Source organism: Pseudorca crassidens, chromosome 12 (genome assembly GCF_039906515.1).
Source record: "Pseudorca crassidens isolate mPseCra1 chromosome 12, mPseCra1.hap1, whole genome shotgun sequence".
In the NCBI taxonomy this organism is placed as follows: domain Eukaryota; kingdom Metazoa; phylum Chordata; class Mammalia; order Artiodactyla; family Delphinidae; genus Pseudorca; species Pseudorca crassidens.
In genome coordinates, this window is record NC_090307.1 from 57,872,312 (window position 1) to 57,893,386 (window position 21,075).

At 42.3% G+C, this 21,075-nt stretch overlaps 1 protein-coding gene across 18 annotated transcripts in view; it reads right to left on the minus strand.

Moving 5' to 3' along the window:
• Positions 1–21,075, minus strand: part of DLGAP1 (DLG associated protein 1) — a 1,249,429-nt gene that overhangs the window by 102,254 nt on the left and 1,126,100 nt on the right. For 10 of the 18 annotated variants that reach the window (XM_067699609.1, XM_067699614.1, XM_067699612.1 and 7 more), the window contains one exon: positions 5,640–5,669. The exons of the other annotated variants lie outside the window; for them this stretch is intronic. In XM_067699609.1, coding sequence (XP_067555710.1) covers positions 5,640–5,669 — 30 coding nt within the window. The remainder of the gene's footprint in view (positions 1–5,639; positions 5,670–21,075) is intronic. 18 annotated transcript variants of the gene reach the window in all.

A 21,075-nucleotide genomic window follows, 5' to 3' on the forward strand; every position in this document is an offset into this window, starting at 1 on the left:
TTAGGCAAAATTCAACTTCCATTTTATGGGTCACACTATCTCTGCCATTTCAGGAGGGTCCTAGTTTTTGGAAGCTACTTGGTAAATTCTCAGCTCAGTGCTCATTCTTCCCAGAGACATTGTTATTTAATAGTACAATTTCACCAAAAGTATAACAATGCTCTGCAAAATACATTTGAGGAGAGAACCCTGACTGCTCAGTACAGTTGATCCAGAGTCCAGGTTAGCCCTGCAGGCAGAGGGTCTGGGTGTCTTTGCAGAAACAACTTTCTTGAGTCTTGATTTCAGTTTCTACAGTATTCTGTTTTTAGATCCCTGACACACTGCCCCCCTCCACTCTGGTTGAACGGGGAGGGATTCTTTCCCTGGAGGCAGCCCTTGCTTATCTCTGTAGCTCTCTGACTTGAAGGTCTGTAAAGATGTTTTGCTTTGATTTCCAGTAGTAAACATATTGAATCTTTATCCTAAATTTATTACTAGAAAGAGGTCCAATCAGCTATCTATTTGTTAATGGATCTACCACAGTCTAACCTGATGTATCGAGTATATGGCTTTGCTCAGAAAAAGAAAGATACAATGACAAGAACAAAATTCATCTGGGGGGGAAATGATATCAATACATTTGAAATATTTTTTAAATGTTAAATTCATTTGGTGTTGCTATGGACTTAATATTTATGTCCCCCCAAAATTCATATGTTGAAATCTTAACCACCAAGGTATTAAAAGGTTGGGTCTTGGGAGGTGAATAGGTCATAAGGGAGGAGCCCTTGTGAATGGGATTAGTGCCCTTATGAAAGGGACACAAGAGAGCTCCCTAGTCAGCTGTCTGCAACCCAGTAGGGGGCCCTCACCAGACAAGGAACCTGCCAGGGACTTGATCTTGGACTTTCAGGCTCCAGAATTGTGAGAGAGAAATTTCTGTTGTTTAAACCACCTAATCTATGGTAATTTGTTATAGCAGTCCAAACAGACTGAGACTGGGGCATTTTTGGAAACACTGCATGTCATATTATGGAAAACAGAATTACTTAAGCAAAAGTATCTCATTCCTTACACATGAAAGGTCAGATCAACGCTTCATAACTGAAAAGCAGCTCTATGTTTACAGATTGACAATACAGACATGAAGCTGTGGGTGTTGTGAATTTTGAAAATGGGAACAAAGATTGAGTCACGTTTTTCCTTATTTTATTTTTACCTATTCTTGAGGAGTCATTCCATTCACTGCTTCTGAGGTCTTGAGGCCACAGAGAACATCACCTTGGATGTGACAACAGTCCTAAGTGCCCTGCTCTGTGGGGTTTATGGTACATGAGTCATTACCATGAAGAAAGACACTTTCAAAGTATCTAGTGGTGACCGTTTTGTAATGTATAGAGATATTGAATCGTGTTGTGCACCAGGAACTAACATTGTGTTGTAGGTCAATTCTACTTCAAAAACAAACAAACTCAAAGAAAAAGAAATCAGATTTGTGGTTATCAGAGGTGGGGAGGTGGTGGTAGGGTAGGGGGTGGGGAGTGGGGATGGGGGTTAGGAGGGGGGAATTGGATGCAGGTGATGAAAAGGTACAAACTTGCAGTTATAAGATAAATAAGTACTAAGGATGTTAGGTACAACATGATAAATATAATGAACACTGCTGTATGTTATATATGAAAGTTATTAAGAGAGTAAATCCTAAAAGTTCTCATCACAAGGAAAATTTGTTTTATTTTCTAACTATATGAGGTGACGGATGTTCATTAACTTACTATGATGATCATTTCATGATGTACGTAACTCAAATCCTTACGCTGTCCACCGTAAGCTTATACGGTGCCGTATGTCAATTATATCTCAACACTGGAAGAAAAAAATTATCTAAATAAAATGAGGTGACAAGAAGAAAAAAGGAAAACGAAAGCTCCACAAGCCCGGCAGAGCTTTTGTTTATGAAATCGAAGCTGTTCATCGAGACACGGGATTCACAAGCAAAACGTTACCTCTGGGGTTAACTGAAAACCCAGCCCTCCCTCCAAAGGCACCATCGACAGTGGGGGCTTGGGTCACCATCTCGCCTCTTAGATTTCTTCCTAGAGGCTCATCTGTTCCCATTTTGAAAGACATGGAACTTTTCCAAAGAAACCAAACTTCATTCCCTCATAGAGGCTTTCAGAAGAATTTGACAACATTTTGAAATTTCGGATTGTCACCTACCTACAAGGGATAAACCAGTCGCCTTTGAGGCAAGTCTCCTCACAGAGTGCACCTGGTTATCAGTTGCAAAGGCCTGTCCTCAGCCTCCGGGCTTGCAGCCTCCCAGCCCCAAGTGAGCTGGGAGTCGGATAAGGAGCTTCTGACTGGGGCTGGACCCTCTCTCCCCCGCTCTCTCCCTGGAAAGATGCCTGCAGGATGTCAGGGCAGTTCTAACTCAGGCATGACTCAGGGCTTCCATGACCTCCCTTCTCATTGTGCTTGGACAGGCTGGTACGTTGGTCCTACTTGTGGAAATATGTACCTCTTCCTCCTCCAATTTCAAGAGGGAATATCCCTTTTAAGAGGAATATTTAGAAGATTCTGTCATGGAATTCTTGCTATCGCCCCAACTATTTCTCCTTCTCCCCAGTTAGCTGTCTGGATGTTTCTCTCTTACCCCAATTTTCTTTTCTTTTCTTTTCTTTTTTTTTTTTGGCCGCATGTCTTGTGGGATCTTAGTCCCCTGACCAGGGATCAAACCCGGGCCCTCGGCAGTGAGCGCAGAGTCCTAACCACTGCACAGCCAGGGAATTCCCCCCAATTTTCTGAGTTTGAGGTTATCAATCTGAAATTAGAGTCCAGAACTCAGCGTTATCAACAAAACTTTGCAATTATTTCTTTCAAACCTAAATTTTTTCCTGTTCAAATATTTTTTCTTCATCGCAAAAGAAAGTATTGATGTGTGTTTCTCTTTCACCGTAATTTTAAGTCTTTAAAATGTGAAAGGCCCATTCACTTTTAACCTGCCATTCCCGTGACATAAATAGCTTTTTCCTTTCTGCTGATTTTAGAAGCTTACATGAAGCTGCAAAATGCTGAAGGGGGCAGCCCTGCTTCAGAAAAAGAGAACGGACAGACCTGCATAACAACAATACTCAGTAGGAAGTAGCACGTGGAATCTGTTGACGTTCTCTTACGATTTGACAATTGTTTTTCCTTAAAAAGAAGAGAAAAAGAAAAGGATAACCTACCTAAAACCTTAGTGCCATTCTCAGAGTTCTAGGATAATCCAGAACAGAGTCACTTTTAAAGAAAGGGAAATCGGTTTCATTTCTGGCAGTGGATGCCCTCCACTGATCTGCATATTTCTTGCCTTCATAAGCTGTAGAAGCCGCCTTGAGTCCGTTCCGCAGACGGAAGATAGCCAGTAAAGAGCTAAGCATTCACATAGCACCACCATCTGAGGTTTGATTTCGAATCGAGACAACAGTGTCCAATGTACATCCCACAAAGCATGCTTGTTAAACTCTCCCCTTCCAGATGCACGGAGAGCGCATGCGTGGAACACCCCCTCCGCTCAACAACGGCGCCCCGGGGGCCCCCTGGACACACAGGTTCTAACACAGCTACAACACAGCATGCTCCCAAGCCTTCAAGCTACTACAGCCTGCAGCCAGGAAGCTGCCAGAAAGATGCTCAAGCAGCAGTCGAAATAGTCCTGACCTCTGGTACCCACGGCCACTCCCCGTGAGCCCCAGGAACTCAGAGTGATGAGGACGCCCTGAAAAAGCCCCAGGCAGTCATTCTGCCCCCTGCCCTTCTTCTTCCTCACTCTTCTTTTGCTCTGAAGACCATAAACCTGTTTGGGGGGTTCAGATGCAACCAGGAGTAACCATAGTTACGAGCAAAATGATGACGGGGCCATTGTTCTAGCAGAACAATAGTTTTTAAGTTATCTAATGTTCTCTTGGCTTTCTGGCCTTTTGAAAAATGTGTTTTTCCATCCTTTTGTTGTAAGTGGAATACTGTGCTTAGGCCAAGCAGGAAATATTAAAAGCTCTGACTTCAAAGCCATTCCTCGATAACACATCCAAACAGCCCAGTGTGGACCCACTGTTATCTGGAATTCTACAGATAATTAACTGAAACACGGCTTGACTTGCCACTGGGAGTTTCCACAGGCAAAGTCATCCTCATGGTCCTGCTTGCTTTCGTTGCTGTGTCTTCTGTTTTGTTAGCCAGGGTGAGGTTTGGATCATCTCTCAATAAAATTCCGTGTTTCCGTGCAGAGGAAACTTGAATCCCTGCTTGGCCTTGCAGGGGCCTGACACGTGCACTGTGCCTTCCCTCGTTCCTTGAGGGACATCGTTTAGCTCCTCTCTTGACCCTGAAATGCCGCTGCCTGCACCATCTCCTGGTCCCTTCCTTACTTGAGAGAGCAGCGCACTTTCTGCCATGAATGTCAGAATTATTGCCTTTTTAATGTGTTTTGCAAAATATGATGGTACTAAATCCAGTAAAAGGACAGAGCCCCTCGCTTTGGATGTGCCAGCCCCGTGGGGACATTCCCGAGTCCCTCTCTCATCTCCCAACCTACCAACTCCAGCCCACCCAGTCCCTTTGCTTGAGTCTAGCAGGTGGTCTCACCACTCCAACACCCGTGGCATTTTCCCGCTCCCCACCTCCACCCCCATGCGTTGCCCATTCGTGAAGCCACATCTCTTCTGAAATTTGAAAACTCACCTTAAAGCCCACCACCTCTTCCAAGGAGCCTCCCCTGATTAAGTGGGGACGAAGAACCCTCCAATGCATGACTGACAAATCCCCAATAAACGAGAACACACACACACGCCCCACAACAAATAGACACTCACAAAGAGAGAAAATGACACATTCCCGGCTTGCGAAATGTAGGCTCCTCTGAGGGAAAGATGGTCGATTTTATACCAATAACTAGTAAGTCATTTCAAACAATGAGGTGCTTTTAACATCATTTTGGGGGTTACTCAGTGAAACACGGCTGTGTCTTCTCTCCCCCACCGGCCCTCCTTTTTCTTTAAATCCCTCTTCATTTTCTTCTCAGTTTCTCAAATGCACAATTCCAGGGGACTGCCCAGTGTGGGTGACATGGGTGACACTCAAGGAAGCTGGTTCTTGCAATATCCTCTGGGTGGTACCTCGTGTTTGGAGACTGGCAAATGCCCTAACCACTTAATTTTCTCATCAGGAAGCTATAATGACTCCACGCCTGCAGACATCCTGGGCAAACATGTCTGCTACATTGGGATAAGGGACCAAAACCCTCTAGAAAAGGTCCTACTGAAAGAAGGGGGGCAAGGTTCCTGACAAGACTCAAGGTCCAGCCTCAGATAAGGATGCTGCAGAGGGAAGGGCTCTCTAGGGAACTGGGCCCGAGACCATCCCATCAGGGACAGAACCAGACACATTTGCTCTCATCAATGCTGCTTCTGGGGGTCAGTGTTAAGGCCACTCATGGGGGCGCTGAGAGACGCGTGGCATAAAGGGACCAGGACGAGGAGAAACACAGATGGAATGGCGGTAGCTGGCAGTTAGAACATGGCTTCAGACACCACGGCCACAGAAGCAGCGTAGCTACAAAGCCACGCGGTGCAACCTCGAAGCGAAACGTTATTGATTTTGTGGTTGTAAAAACGTACCTTCAACTGCAGAACTCAGTTTTATGACACCTTGAATAAAAACAAAAAGTGGCAGTTATAGAAGGGATCCAAATTACCTTTGCCAGGCTTCTCACAATACACACATGCTTCAGAACTGGATTTTTTTTTTCCTGGCTTTTTGAGAATTCAAGTAAACAGATATCAACTTCAAAAATGAAGTAATTTTCAGTCGTTGATTAGACCTCCTGAGTGTCTTCATCTCCCCACTAGTACCATTTGGGAGCGTTTTTCACTTAAATAAGGGATCTGACGTGTGTTTGGATGAAACAAAGGCCGAGTCTCAATAGTTTGAATGACTATGTCTGTAGATAAATCATGCTGGATGATGGATTGATGAAACTTCACTAAAAAAGACGCCAAGGTCTAATATTTCCTACTTAAATTGTGTTTAGAGATCATTTGCTACGTGTTGGGACAGGGTTTCTGTTGAAATACATAACAGGTGGTTAAAAATCATGGTGTGATACGGCAACATCCTTTTCTGGGGTGATTGGACCTGAGGCCATTTCTGGTCTCCTGGGTTCAGTGTTCCCATCCCCTGCAGGTCAGTGGAGGGGCTGAGCTTGTCAAATTTTTCATGAAGCAAATAGACACTACCCTTGATTGGATATTCATGTGCCTTTTTGGTGAATTGAAAGATGAAAATACTAAACTAAATGAGACCTTGTCTAATAGTTTGATTTTGAAAGTTTTTTTTTTATAAGTCATAATTATAAATAAACAAATATTTCCCAAACCCTATGTGATAGCCATGATACCTTAGGGCTGAAAAAACAAAGGCTACAGTTTCATTGGGTTGAAATTCTGGTTCTCTTGCAAACAGGAGGAGTCTTAAAGGAAAAATGGAAACAAAACCCTTTTTCATACTGGCAAACCGAACTGCTATCAGCTTGAGCACACGCTGATTTTAACAGATTCTGTTCACAAAGAGACAAACTCGCTCTCCTTTATAACTTTCTGAAAAAAACTGCTTTTAAGTTACCAGTCGAATTTCATCTTTCCTGTGGAACCAGTAATGTCTGGTCAATGTTTAACAAGGGACTCTCCAGAGGAAAAAGTGTGCCTGTATTATGTGTATATATTATGAGTTTTACTGATATAAATGATATACACAAACTATACATAATAGTAAAATATACCGTCTTCTTTATTGCAAGTTCCATGTAGCCAATAGATTCTCACAGAATACTTTTGTTGATTTGGGCCCAACTCTTGTATTCATAGCCAGCAAATCAATCATGATTTGACAAAAATCATGTACTGAATTTCATCCCAGTTTGCTCTTTTCCCAATAAATTCATTATCATTATATCTTTTATGTGAGCTGCTATTAAACTATTTTTCACTTTTGTATAAATTATTTTCATTAAATTAAAACTCTTTCAACATCAACACTATGTAAATACTCCCACTAAGGCCTATGTCGAGGTACCAGCTTGGATGTCAATGAACGTGGCTTTGGGAAGAGATGGGTAGTAGCAAAACCATCATGCAGTATTTCACCGCACACGGACAGGAGACATAAAAAACCCCAAGAGCATGGATAGTAAGATGTAGTCAAACGATTAGAAGTAAAGAGTTTTAGGTATTTATTACCTTTGTTTTTTAACATAATTATAATTGGAAGTTTGCCTAATTTGATTTGTAATAATGGCCATGTTTAATAATGGACTTAGAAAATTCCCGACAATGTAACAATTCGCTTTTGCCAGCTGGTATGAACCAGGTCTGACACACCATGGCCATAACTGATGCTTCTTTTTACTCAGGGCCAGAGAAGAAAATCTTGACCTTCCAAATACTTTCTGAGATATTCACAAAAAGGGTTGTAATTTAACCAAACAAGCCAAATGTGAATAAGCTGAGCATTTACTATTATTTTGCCAGTAATTTCACAACCTCTTAAACCTGTCATACGCAAAAATATACTATACATAGGTCACCTTGGAAATAACAGTCATTGACCATCAACTAAGAACACAGGCTAAACGGTTTTGGCATTCTTTTGGTCAGGCAACCATGCCAAGAGGTATGAGTCATTGGCTTAGTAAGCAATGATCCTGTCTTTTTTAAACTGTGGAATCTTTATGCAGGAAACCAGGTCAGAATATTGATTTTTTTCCAGCCATGTTTATTTTTGTGCGCAACTATGGTGTCAGCAACTCTCACTCAAATGAAAGGACAACAGTGCGATCTAATCAGTGTGTAGAAACAGGCTTGATGCAAGTAAAGCAAGAAAGTCTAAAGAATTTCTTATGGGAGATGTGGGTGGTGGTGGATGGGAGCCCAGGGAAGCATTTATAGAGTAAGGGATAAAAAGGTCCGTTAAAAAACAAAATTCGGACTTTATAACTCTAAGTGTAAACATTATTTTAACAAAAACTTTAGTGATTTGTTACTCCATAGGTACTTCTCTTATTTTTTTAAACCCCAAATCAAGCTTTTCCCTATAGCAAGATAGGCTTTTATATTGCGAGGTTAACTATGTTACAGTGAAAATCTAGAATTGGCTAAATCTGGTTAGGTAGCTAATATTAACATTATACAAAAACTTATAGAATGAGAAGCTATCTCCTTTATCTTAAAATAGAAATATTAAAAAAATGAATATTTAAGAAATGATTGATGTTGGTGCTGAAAAGCTACACGTAGCATCGCTGACTTCTAGGACACACAGTAGACACTGTCTGCTGACTGGCTGACATTGACATTGCCTGGAATTCAGGGTGAGCCGGAACACATACATATATGTATATATACACACAGTGGAGCCTACCCATCCCCTCTCCCCCATTTAAATCTTCATAGTCCACCGAAATGTTTTTTCCACCTAATGACTCACCTCAGTTGATCTAAAGTAATTCTTAGGAGAAAGGGTCAGGTTAAAATAATTCATGCTAAAGTGTGAATGACTAGGACTCACTAAAACCCTGCAGTGACCTCTCATTATTGTTAAAATGCTCATCAAATGTTTAACCCTGGCCAATGAGGCCCTATGTGATGTATTCCTGCTTATTTTCTTATTTCTTCTACTTCATTTCAGGTGACTTTCTCCCTCACTCAAATGCTTTAGCCGCTTGGTTTTCTCTCTGTACTTTGCAGTGCTAATTCCTTTTGTCCCCGCTCCACCCCTACTTGCTGCTCCCTCCGTCTTGAATGCTCTTCCCCAAACTGCTGGATCTTCCCACAGCTAGCTCTTTCTCTTCATTCAGCTTTTACTGCAAATGTCACTTTCTCGAAGAATCCTTCCTTGATTACTGTATTTATAGCAGTCCCAGTAAGAATTCTCTGGCCCATCTCTCTCTTTTATTTATTTGTTTTTTTGCGGTACGCGGGCCTCTCACTTCTGTGGCCTCTCCCGTTGAGGAGCACAGGTTCCGGACGCGCAGGCTCAGTGGCCATGGCTCACGGGCCCAGGCGCTCCGCGGCATGTGGGATCTTCCCGGACCGGGGCACGAACCCGCGTCCCCTGCATTGGCAGACGGACTCTCAACCACTGCGCCACCAGGGAAGCTCCCTTATTATTTTTTTTATAGCAGTTATCACTACTTAAAGATTATCTCATTGATTTAGTGTTTGGTTCTTCGTTTTGGGCTGTTTTTCCTCATTAGAACGTGAGCAGAATGAGAACGGGAACCTGGTCTTTCTTGCTTGCTGCTGTAACTCCCTTGACCAGAACAGTGCGTGGCATACAGTACATACTTAATCAATATTTATCAGACGAATAAGTGATATTTGCCAAGTGTTTCCAGGTGTCTTCAAAGAAAATCTGATCAATCCCAGCAAGTGTAATTCAAACATGTTATCTTAATTGTGGATATCATTGAGCAGAATCCTAGATTTTATTCTGTTGACCACTGACTATTTCTATTCAGAGGCTGGTCTTCATGGAGATTAGTGAACATTGATGTGTGGAGTGAATACACATAAATTACAGTAGAGATTAGGTTTCAGGATTATAATGTAAAAAGTCCCCAAGAAGTAAGTTTAGCAATGTTAGGTTTAGGGTTACGGTTAGGGTTAGGGTTAGGGCTATGGTTAGCGTTAGGGTTGGAAGCAAGATTATGCCCTAAGTGGACTTCAAGGAGTATTAGCGAATTGATTTTATATCCAAATATCTCTAGAATCTGCAGTTTTCTTGCCTCTACTGTCATTACCCCAGGCCACATTGCCATAGTAATGTTCACAGGAATCTGTATGATAAGATATGGATTGAGAAAGAGGAACTAAGAAAGAGCCATTCTGTTTTTAATAACCTTCTTCCAATGCATTCTTTTTTTTGGCCGTGCCTTGTGGCACGTGGGATCTCAGTTCCCCTGAACAGGGATTGAACCCTGTGCCCCCTGCATTGGAAGCACGGAGTCTTAACCACTGGACCATCAAGGAAGTCCCTCAGTGCATTCCTATACTGCAGCTGGAGTGATCTTTTCAAAAGGCAAGTCCAATTATGTGATATCCTCTCCCTTTTAAAATTCTTAAATGGCTTGTCATTACTTTTAAGATAAAAGCCTTTATTCAAAAGCCTTAACATGACTTGCAAAGCCCTACATGATGTCACCCATAGTGGAATAAAAATGGTCACAAATTCTTCCGTACACCTCCCATAGAGAGATGTGGGCTATGTCCCCTCTTCTTGAATCAGGGCCAGCTCTGAGACTGCTTTGACCATTAAAAGTACAGTGGAAGTGATACTCTCCCAATGTCTGTGCCCAGGCTTTATGAAACAGGCAGCCTCTTTTTTTCTGTCTCTGGAAACCCTGACATACCAGGTTGGAAGTCCTAAGACTGCTGTGATGGAGAGACCAGGTTTAGACATTCTAACTAACAACATCTGCTGAGGGAAGAAGCTAGAAGGCCTTGAGGAGACTGCTGGTGAAAGCTAGGAGGACAAGGAAAACTTGCCACCGTCCTCCCAAACTGGGAGACTAGAGAAAAGGCAACTCTTCTGATGTAGAGACAGGACGCTTGGCAATGTTGTCACCTGTAGTAACATGGAAAATAAAAAAATACCTGATGAATTCATAGATTTTAGTAAGGATATTTGCAGGTAGAATGCTTGAAGTGCCCGTTGGTTCTTTAAAAAAGTTGCATATGATAATGTATAAAGAAAGATGAGTTAAAAAAAGGAACCGTTCAGTTTTCAAGCAAAATTTAGAAGAAATATATAGAGCTAGTACTTGTTGGTTTAAAAAAAGATAAAATGCTTTCACATTCCTAGTTTTGTCAAAGGCAAGAGGCTCTCAGCTTAGAAATTGACTGATGGTGGAGGTCATCTCAAGCGTGTGGCCATAAGACCCTTTTTTATGCCTTCAGAAAGACTTAAGTGTGCCTCAAGCTTCTAAAAGAGACAAAAATTCTTCTAAGAATCCTAAGGGTGTTTTCCCACGGCACCCTGACTCTGAGCCCAGGCCAAAGAAGGGATTGTCTTGAGGAGAATTGTGGATGTGTGTTTTGTCTAATAGAGTGAAGTCTAATAAGATTCATAGGAGACCCACAAAGATTTCAAGAGGAGTGTATTAGTGTACACTTTATCAGCTTGGATAAAAATGGGCAGAGGTAGTTCAAAGTGGAAGAGTCTTTAAAGCCCCCAAACGTCTATGGGCAGGAAATAGGCTGAGAAGATTATTCAGTGGCAAATGCCGTTTCTTATGTGCTAAGGACTAAATTGTGTTCCCCTCACCCCTTCTTCCCCAAATTCATACGTTGAAGCCCTAGCTAACCCCTAATGTGATGGCATTTGGAGATAGGGCCTTTGGCAGTTACTTAAGTCTAGATAAGGTCATGAGGGTGGGGCTCCCATGATGGGATTAGTGCCTTTGAAAGAAGAGGGAGAGAAATATATTACTCTCCCTCTCCACATGTATGCACTGAGGAAAGGCCATGTGAGCACACAGCAAGGTGTCCATTTACAAGACAGGAAGACAGTCCTCACCAGATCCTGACCATGCTGGCACCCTGATTTCAGACTTCCAGGCTTCAGAAGTGTAAGAAATAAATATCTGTTGTTTAAGCCATCCAGTCTATGGTATTTTGTTACGGCAGCTCGAGCTAACTAAGACATTATGGAAACAGGATAACTTAGGAGGTATGACCAAGAGTTTTCAGGGTGGCAACCAGAACTGCAGAGAGTCAGGGAGCAGGACTGGGCCCTCCAAGTCAAGGAATGGCAGTATGTGGATTTCAGAACTGCTCCAGGCCAGTGATTGCTCTATGCCTCCTTTTCCTCCACTCTTTGAATGAGAGTGCTCACTGCATTGATCTCACCTCTGTACCATCCGTATATGCTGGGTTGGTATGTGTGTGTATGGTGGGGGTATTATACTTTTCATTTCAGTTCACAAGTCTTCATATTGAGAGCAGCTGTACTAGAGAGCTATATCAAAGATGCCTTATCAGCACTTGACCCTTATTTAGATGGTAAGAACCTGGACCTCAAACTTGAACTTAATGCCATAATAAGATGACTTTTCTGGACGGCTTTAGGAGTGAGTACATTTTGCCTACAGGGGAATGTAAATAGTTTGTGTCCAATGGTGAACCATGGCTGACTAAAGATAGCCACAAATTATTTGAAACTGTTCCCATTGAGAACAGTTGTTCCCCTTGACCTTGGTGGGCTCTGTGACTGCTCTAACCAATAGAATATGGTGAAAATGATGCTATTTTGGCCCGGCCTTAATAGTTCCTGTCTCCCGGGCACTCTCTCTGGGAGCCCTGAGCTGCCCTGTAAGACGTCTTAAAGCTGCAGTGCTGGAGGGGCCACTTACAGGTGCTCTGTTCAACAGCCCCAGCTGAACACACACCCCCAGCCCCCCGACATTGAAACTAAGGTACCATGTGAATAATGCCATCCCGGATCTCCTAGACCAGCCCAACCTCCAGCTGAATATGCAACAGAAGAACCATCCAGGTGAACCCTGTCTAAGCTCATGTCCCATAAGATCGTGGGGTATACGAAAGCAGTTGTTTTTAAGCTCCTTTGCTATGTTTTGGAGTCATATGTTATGTAGCAACAGGTAACTGAACCTGAGCCCAAATTCTCTGACCTTACCTGGCATCTCAGCCCTTAGCAATCGGTACTCCGGTCACACCACGCTTTAGGTCTCTGAATATTAACATGTGCCCTCTGTCACTCTTCCTGATCTTCCAGCTCTTAGCTTATGAGGATTTTCTCAGGGAAGTTCTCCCTGACCCTCTAAATTAGTTCCTTTGTTACAGTAGATTCTCCTGCAAAAACTGTGTTTCTTTCAGAGCAATTATCTCTGTGATTATTTCATGAATGCCAGCTTCCACTTCTAGATTGTGAGCAAGACACTTTGATCAACGATTTCCAGAGTCAAGTAGTGTGTCTGGACACAGTGCTGAATAAATATTTAAGTAGATGAATGGAAATATTTGATGCAGCTGATAAGGACTCCCTCCTCACCGGAGAATCTAATAACTGTGTCACTATTCTTCTCTCTCACACATTGTGAACTTTTGGATTCAAAGTTGTTGTAACTGAGGAAAGACAATGTGACTTAATATCTGTCTGTGATGGCAGCTCAGCACAACTGAAGTTGCTGAAGTTCCTTTTGGTCACCACTGTGCAGAGAAGAGGAAGCTGAAAATTGCTTCTGTGTGTGTGTGGGCACAGGAGAGCAGAGGAAAAAAAACTGTCCGTGTTCTCACATTTATGTCTTTGCTGGAAATTAGGGAGCTCTCCTGAGAATCTAAAGAAAGTTGTGGGTACTCAACTTTCTAAATGATTTCTAAATTTAAGTTTAGAAATAATTTCTTACTAGATTGTGAGCTCTTTTCTGCCCTACCCCTTCATCCAAAACTGTGGCCGGAAAGAACTGCAGAAGGGCTGATGTCTGGGTAGATTCCATACCGTCCATTACCTCTGCTTCCAAGACTATTTTCTAAATATCTAATTTGCAGTCTACTGTTTTTTTTAAAATGTATTTCCGTACTTATTGAGTCTTGTTCATGTGGAAAATAGATGGGTCCACTGGAAACTGTCTTTCTTAAAATTTTTCTGCTGTTTCCTTAAGTCCTTAGTCTGTCATTTTTGCTGTATGTGATAAGGTCCCTATAAATGTCCTTAAAATGTCCATTTCATAATTTTAAAAGGATTTTCCTTTGCCTCGTTATAGTTCTCTTAACAGTAGTCTCCAAATGGGCCTATGTACAATATTAAAATTTTTTAAAAATTATTTTTTGGCCATGCTGCGCGGCTTGCGGTATCTTCTTTCCCCGACCAGGGATCGAACCCAGGTCCAAGGCAGTGAAAGCCAGAGTCTTAACCACTGGACCGGCAGGGAATTCCCTACAATATATTTTTTAAGAGGGTTTAGTAGGGCTCCAATCAGAGAAAAGAAGACCTCCATTTACGCATAATATTCATAATATAATTTAAAAGAAAACACTCCCCAAATGGCAGGGTTACTATGTAGACCGACGTAACCCACATCCTCTGAGCGCGTTCACACACTCTGGGACCTTGTCCATTTCCATGGCTCTGATTTGTCCTCCCTCCCTAAGCGCACAATACCGTACTTGTCCCTTTTGAACGTGTAACAGATTAAAGAGCTGGGCAGGAGGCAGATGTAGACACACCTTTGATCTCTCATCCTTGGGGCTTAAGGGAGGGCACACACCTGGCGGCTGCTGAGCCGGAAACAGAACACAGGCCCGATTGGAATTACCTTCAAGGGAGCCGCAGCTCCGCCAAAGAGGCAGCTGGGTACGCTGCAAGGACGCGGAGGGAGGAGAGCCCACGATGGGCTGAGGACGCAATAGAGTCCCAGCCGTGTGAATTCGGGCTAGCTGGGGGCTGGTTAGATTTCTTAGGCAGAGTATGGGGAAGATCAGGCAGCTGTATTGAGAAAAAAATTGAAGAAATTCTTTTGCAAATAATATTGCAAAACGTTCAGCTGTGCACAAATGCTGAAAGGCAATTTTGACGGCAATTCGGGAAACTTTCGAAGAAATGATTTTTAAAAGTTTTTTTTTTTTCCTTAGCGAAACTCTTCTTTTTATTAAGGATTTCACCTTTGCACCAGGATGCTTTAAAAGTTCGTAGTCAAAACAAGATCTGGAGCGTTTCCTGTGATTTTTGGTGAAACCGCATTGCCCCCTGGTGTTTGCGTGCTGTTTTACACCATCACGTGGAAAGCCCGGAGAACGCCCGTCAAGCCGTGCAAGGATGCTGCTTCCAGCCTTATCCGGGGTCACAGAATATAGACATGGTTTGACAAAACATGGAATGAAATTTTAAAATTCAGATTCTTTTCTTCTCCACCCTCTGCGGAATCTTCGAGACTTCCGAATAGCTTTTAAAAGAAATGGATCAGATTCTAATCTGCCAGTTTTTTGTAAGTGGTCATAGGAGTGGCCGCTGCACACTTACCCATTTTTCAGAACCAACTCAAATATCTCCTGTGTTGTAAAACCTTTCCTGGCGTCTTCTCTGCATTTTGTACACACCCGAACTGTCCTGCCTCTCTCTGCCTCCATGCTTCTCTCTCTGATGGAAACTTGAAAGGGAGGATTATACCTGATTTATATTTGTATCCACCGTGACTAGCACAGTGCACAGTGCCTGGCAGAGTATGTGTACAATGAAAATTTATTGTTTGTTGGTTGCATGTAACAATGCCGTTCACAAAAGGATCAAATACACTTCCTAATCAACAGCAGCTGAAAGTCAATATGGCCACAGAATTGGAGGCAGGAGAACGTGGTCCTTGGATGGGACTTAGCGGGGGTCCTGAAGCTCCCTGAAACTGTGCAGGCACCATGTCCAATTATGGAGGAGAATGGTTAGAATAATCTAAAACTAGAATATATCTACCTCTAACAATCTAGAAATCTATACAATGGTTCAAACTTCTGTTTCCTCCCCCAGTGAACCTCTACTCTAAAAAGATCATGAGTATATTCATTGTCACCAGTTCAATCACAAACTTCTTTGGGGCAGACATGTCTGGGAGTAAGTGTAAAGCTGCCGAATGATACTATTGAAGATACTGGGGCATGTTGACTGAGTCCATCATCCCTGAGCTGAGTGATAAGGCGAGGGAAACATTGGGGTCTAGGGCAGGTTATGAGTATCGAGAGGCACTCTGCAAAGGAACAGAAACTGTGAATCAAGGGTACCTATACCTCTGTATAATGTGTATGGTGTTATTCTGTTTTAGATATCATCTTAGGGCAGACAGATGACCAGATCTGAAGGATCTATTACATTAGGATGGGTCGAGAGAGTGATATTATTAGCAAGACTGCTTTTTAGGTTATAATATTGTCACGTTAATACTATCCATAAAAGCTCCTTGAAGTCACTTATTATGCTTGTATTCAGTTAAAATAAAAAATTTCAAGGAAGCCCTCACAGTAGAGGCACGATTCATGGTTGTTAAGAGCTTGAATTTTGTTTTTTAATTATCACATGCTAGTGACTTTATTATTATTATTATTCTTTGGCCGCACTGTGCGGCTCGTGGGGATCTTAGTTCCCTGAACAGGGATCGAACCCAGCCCCCTGGTGCAGAGTCCTAACCACTGGACCACCAGGGAATTTCTAAGAGCTTCAATTTTGGAGTCAAACTGAACAGATACAAATACTGACTGCATCACTGACTAGCCATTTGACCCTTGGAAAGGTCATTAAACTTTTCTGTGTCTCAGTTTCCTCAGCGGTCAAAACGAGGATGCCACTAATAGCATAGACTGTCTGGTGTCGGTAAATATCTGTGGTGTTTGTTGGTGAAGAGGACCACGTGGGTTTCCCACTATGATTGACTAAGGGGTGATAAAAAAAATTTCTGTACTCTTGAAAAAGTCCGTTCTATGAGACATCATTAAAACCCCGAAATACAGAGGAATGCTCTAGGTAGTGAGGCTTCTCCAGTGCTGGTCTTGTCCCTGAGGATGGCCTCAGTGCACACCTGGACTTCAGCACATCTCTGACACTTCTAGACCAGCGTAACTGGGCCTCTGGAGTATGTTGGGACTCGAGATGGTCCATTCTCGCCTCATTCCGGTACAGAGCTCTGCCCTCAGGGCTAGCTCAGAGCCCGAATGGCTGCTAGCAGTGGGGGTCAAGGGCAGTCTACTTTGGCCCTGGTTCTTTCCAAAGGCATCTGGAATATGCTGCTGTGGCATAAAATTATTTCAAGCTGATGACATTTGAGAATGGGTTTCTCTTTTTGAACTCTCTTATCTGCTTAAGAGTAGAGCCAGCTCGGTTGTCATAAATCCACTCTCCAGGAGTTCCTGCAACCAGGTAAGACTGATTCACCACCAGAGAAGAGAAATGTCACCACATTTAAGCAGATATTGTCATAAAACGATCATATCTCTCGTCTATCCTCCCCAGGGCCCATTTATCTTTCCTGAGTCATTGGTTACGTGCTTTTTCCTCCCCTTCCCCTAGTAAGAGGGTATATAAGCCTCAAATTCTAACTACCTCCTTGAGTTATATTTTTCTATGAATTCTCATATGTACCTGAATTAAACACTGTGTTTTCTCTGGCTAATCTGTCTTTTGTCAGTTTAATTTGCAGGCCCCCAAGGAAAGAACATAAGAGGGTAGAGGGAAAATATTTCCTCCCCAACACATCCTTATATGGCTTTGCCCAAATATTGGACTCTGCTCCGCTAAATATCTACTCAGATCCTCAGAGCTAGCTCGGCACCTTTCATCAGGATATTCTCAGTTTAAGGAGCTGTCCACCATAAATGAGAAACAGAATGCCCCATGATGTGTTATTATGCAAATATTACACCTGTAATATTTGATGTGTTAATATTTGTAAAGCCTCTTTGAACAACGGCTGACAAATGCAAGTGCTAGGTAACGGTTAGGGAAAAATAAATATTCACTAGATTGTACAATCCCAGTCTTTAAGACAAAGCAAGGCAGACGAAGTCTAGCGTTCCAAGCCTTCTAGATTTTTCTTTTCATTTTGCGCTGCATCTTTATAATCCCCCACATATGATGACGTAAAAAAGTGAATACTGTTAAGAAGGCTAAAACTTTTTTTTTTTTTAAATAAATTTACTTATTTAGTTTTCACTGCGTTGGGTCTTCGTTGCTGTGCGTGGGCTTTCTCTAGTTGCGGAGAGCGGGGGCTGCTCTTTGTTGCAGCGTGAGGGCTTCTCATTGCAGTGGCTTCTTGTATTGTGGAGAATGGGCTTTATGTGCACGGGCTTCAGTAGTTGTGGCACGTGGGCTCAGTAGTTGTGGCTCGCGGGCTGTAGAGCGCAGGCTCGGTAGTTGTGGTGCATGGGCTGTGCTGCTCTGCGGCATGTGGGATCTTCCCGGACCAGAGCTGAAACCCATGTCCCCTGCATTGGCAGGCGGATTCTTAACCACTGTGCCACCAGGGAAATCCAAGAAAACTAAAACTTTTTAATTGTTGGAATAAGATAATCAAAGTGAGCTCATTTTAGCTAACTTCTGCCTTTTGAAGTCTAACGGAGAATGTCATTTTTAAACGTGTGCAAGGCATATTCAGACTTATACAAAATGGACTGGGGGGACGACTGGAGAGATAAATGGTGGTAATAACCACTAACTATGGTGCAAAATTATGCATCCTGGGGGAGCCTGGAAATGTATGTTCTCTTTCAAGAGGAGATGAGACAGAAAATTGAGCCTATAATGTGATTTCTAAAGGCGTATGATCACCAGTGAGCTAAATGGGGCTTCCAGGGAATTCCACTGCGTTCCAAGCAAACCTGGCAACTGATAGCTTCCTGGACAGCTGTTCCTCCCATCTAGTCCCCAAATTCTTTTTTGTTAGCTGTCGGCTAAATCCTTATGTGAGTGCAAAAGCCACCCTGCAGAAACAAATTTGTCCTAGAGGTTTTCCTTTTCATTTGGCAAGTGATGTGCAAAAATTCTGATGGTCCTTCCCAAAGTCTGCAGTGAAAAGGCAAGGGTATGGTTTCTACAAGTGCAATCAAGCATAACATTGTGTTATGTTTAGGAGAAATTTCGGAGCCATTTTTATTGCAATATCTCCACATGTATAGAACAATTCTGCTTATATTAACCACATCCTGAAGTGAACGACTGACAACTGTCCGGTAAGCGAAATGGTCCATATTTGGTCTATAAACCATCTAACATTAACTTTTCCGTAACTAAGCACATTGAAATCAAGGTCAGTCTATTAGTTTTATGTGAGGTGTTTTTTTTTAATGAATTTATTTAGTTATTTATTTTTGGCTGCATTGGGTCTTCGTTGCTGTGCGCGGGCTTCCTCTAGTTGTGGTAAGCAGGGGCTACTCTTCGTTGAGCGGGCTTCTCACTATGGTGGCTTTTCTTGTGCAGAGCATGGGCTCTAGGCACGCGGGCTTCAGTAGTTGTGGTGCACGGGCTTAGTGGCTCCGTGGCATGTGGGATCTTCCCAGACCAGGGCTTGAACCTGTGTCCCCTGTGTTGGCAGAAGGATTCCTAACCACTGCACCACAAAGGAAGTCCCATATGTTAGGTTTTTAAATTAAGAACATCTATGTGTGGTGACGGATATTAACTAGACTTATTGTGGTGATCATTCAGCCATATATACGAGTATTGAATCATTACGTTGTACACCTGGAAATAACATGTTATATGTCAATTATACCTCAGAAAAGGACATCTGAAAAGGTTAAGCTGCTTGACTCTTGGTTGAAACCGTTTACTAGCCTCCCATTACAAAACTTTCAAAATCCTTCAGATGGTGTATGACATTCTGGGTTATCTGGGTCCTTCCTACTTCTTTTTTTAACTTAGACCACGCACATCCCTCCTCCCCTCTCTCCCCACTACTAATCTCTGTGTTCCAGTGATGCTGGCTTTTTTCAGTTAACTTTTTCTTCTCATTCCTGGCCTTTGTCCTTTGCTGTTCCCTCACCTGGAACTCAAGGAAGATTTCCTTGAGGAAGGGGCAATGAATTTTCCCTGACCACACATTTCATAGTTGACCTAGAATCTTAACACTGTTATTTCTCTCTTTTCAGCACCCTATAACCATGGTAAACTATTATATGCATAAGCATTACAAAAAATCAAAAAGTCTCGATTATCTGCTCCTTGAAGTAGGGGCAGTTCCTGGGTGGGTGTTACTGCTGTGTCCTCAGGAGCAGTCCAGTGCCTGGCACACAGTAGGTGCTCAATAAATGCTTGATAAACATGGGAAGCAATTCTTTTTTTTTTTTTTAAACATCTTTATTGGAATATGATTGCTTTACAATGGTGTGTTAGTGTCTGCTGTACAACAAAGTGAATCAGCTATACATATACATATATCCCCACACCTCCTCCCTCTTGCGTCTCCCTCCCACCCTCCCTATCCCACCCCTCTAGGTGGTCACAAAGCACCGAGCTGATCTCCCTGTGCTATGCGGCTGCTTGGGAAGCAATTCTTAATCCTACCTACTCTTAAATTGATAATTTATGCTTTTCTGCTTCATGACTGTACTTGAGCAGAAACGATAACCGCGTCATGGAAATAGATTACTTAAGTCCTAGATGGAGCCAGTTATTTCCCAAAGGTAGAAAACAGATTTTGAACTTGAACTCCCCAGGAGCTAACTTTCTAAACAGATATTTTCTCCCACATATCCTCATGCACTGCTTATGGGATTATAATTTGTAAGAGAACCTATACAAATATAGGCTTGATGAAATAATTCTACTCTCCATTTTTTAGAATTTATTTTGAAGAAATAATCTTAGATGCTTTTGCCCTTGTCCCCATATAGTCTTAGTCCCAGCAGAGCAATAAGAAGAATTCTTTAAAAACCAAGATCATGTAACCCATTTGCTAAAACTCCTGTTTCACTTAGAGTAAGAAGCCGAATCCTTCCAATTGACAACAAAGTCCTGCGTTATTCATGTTATTTATGAATTTCATGTTATGCTCTTCAGAATTTTCTACAAGACATATTTTTGTTCAGGAAATACAGAAGCATTATTAAAGATAGAACAGTGACATTCAGAAAGGAGCCTTGGTAAGTTAATATTGTTTCTTATCTGTTAAAAATCAGTTATGAAGATTCCAGATTTTTCCAGAATTTTTTTGGGGGAAACATGATCACTACTCTTTAGTCACTCATTGCTGATTAGAGAGACACACACACACTAGACAGAATTTGACTTCTACATTTCTCCTTCTACATTTCTCATCCTTAAAAGTTAATGAGAACCAGGTAACACCAGGGAGTGTTTTAGAGACCGCTTGCTACTGAAGTACTTGTCCTTAATCTGTATTACTTTTACAGCCACTGTGTTCTTCCTCTTTCTAGGCTCAATTTCAGATGCTTATCAATAGTGTGGCAAGCACACCTCCCGTATCAGGGCAGCCTAAATGCAGAGAAGCTGGGGAGAACTTACTTCAAACCCACTCCTTTTCCTTTGTTCCTATTTCCCCTTCAT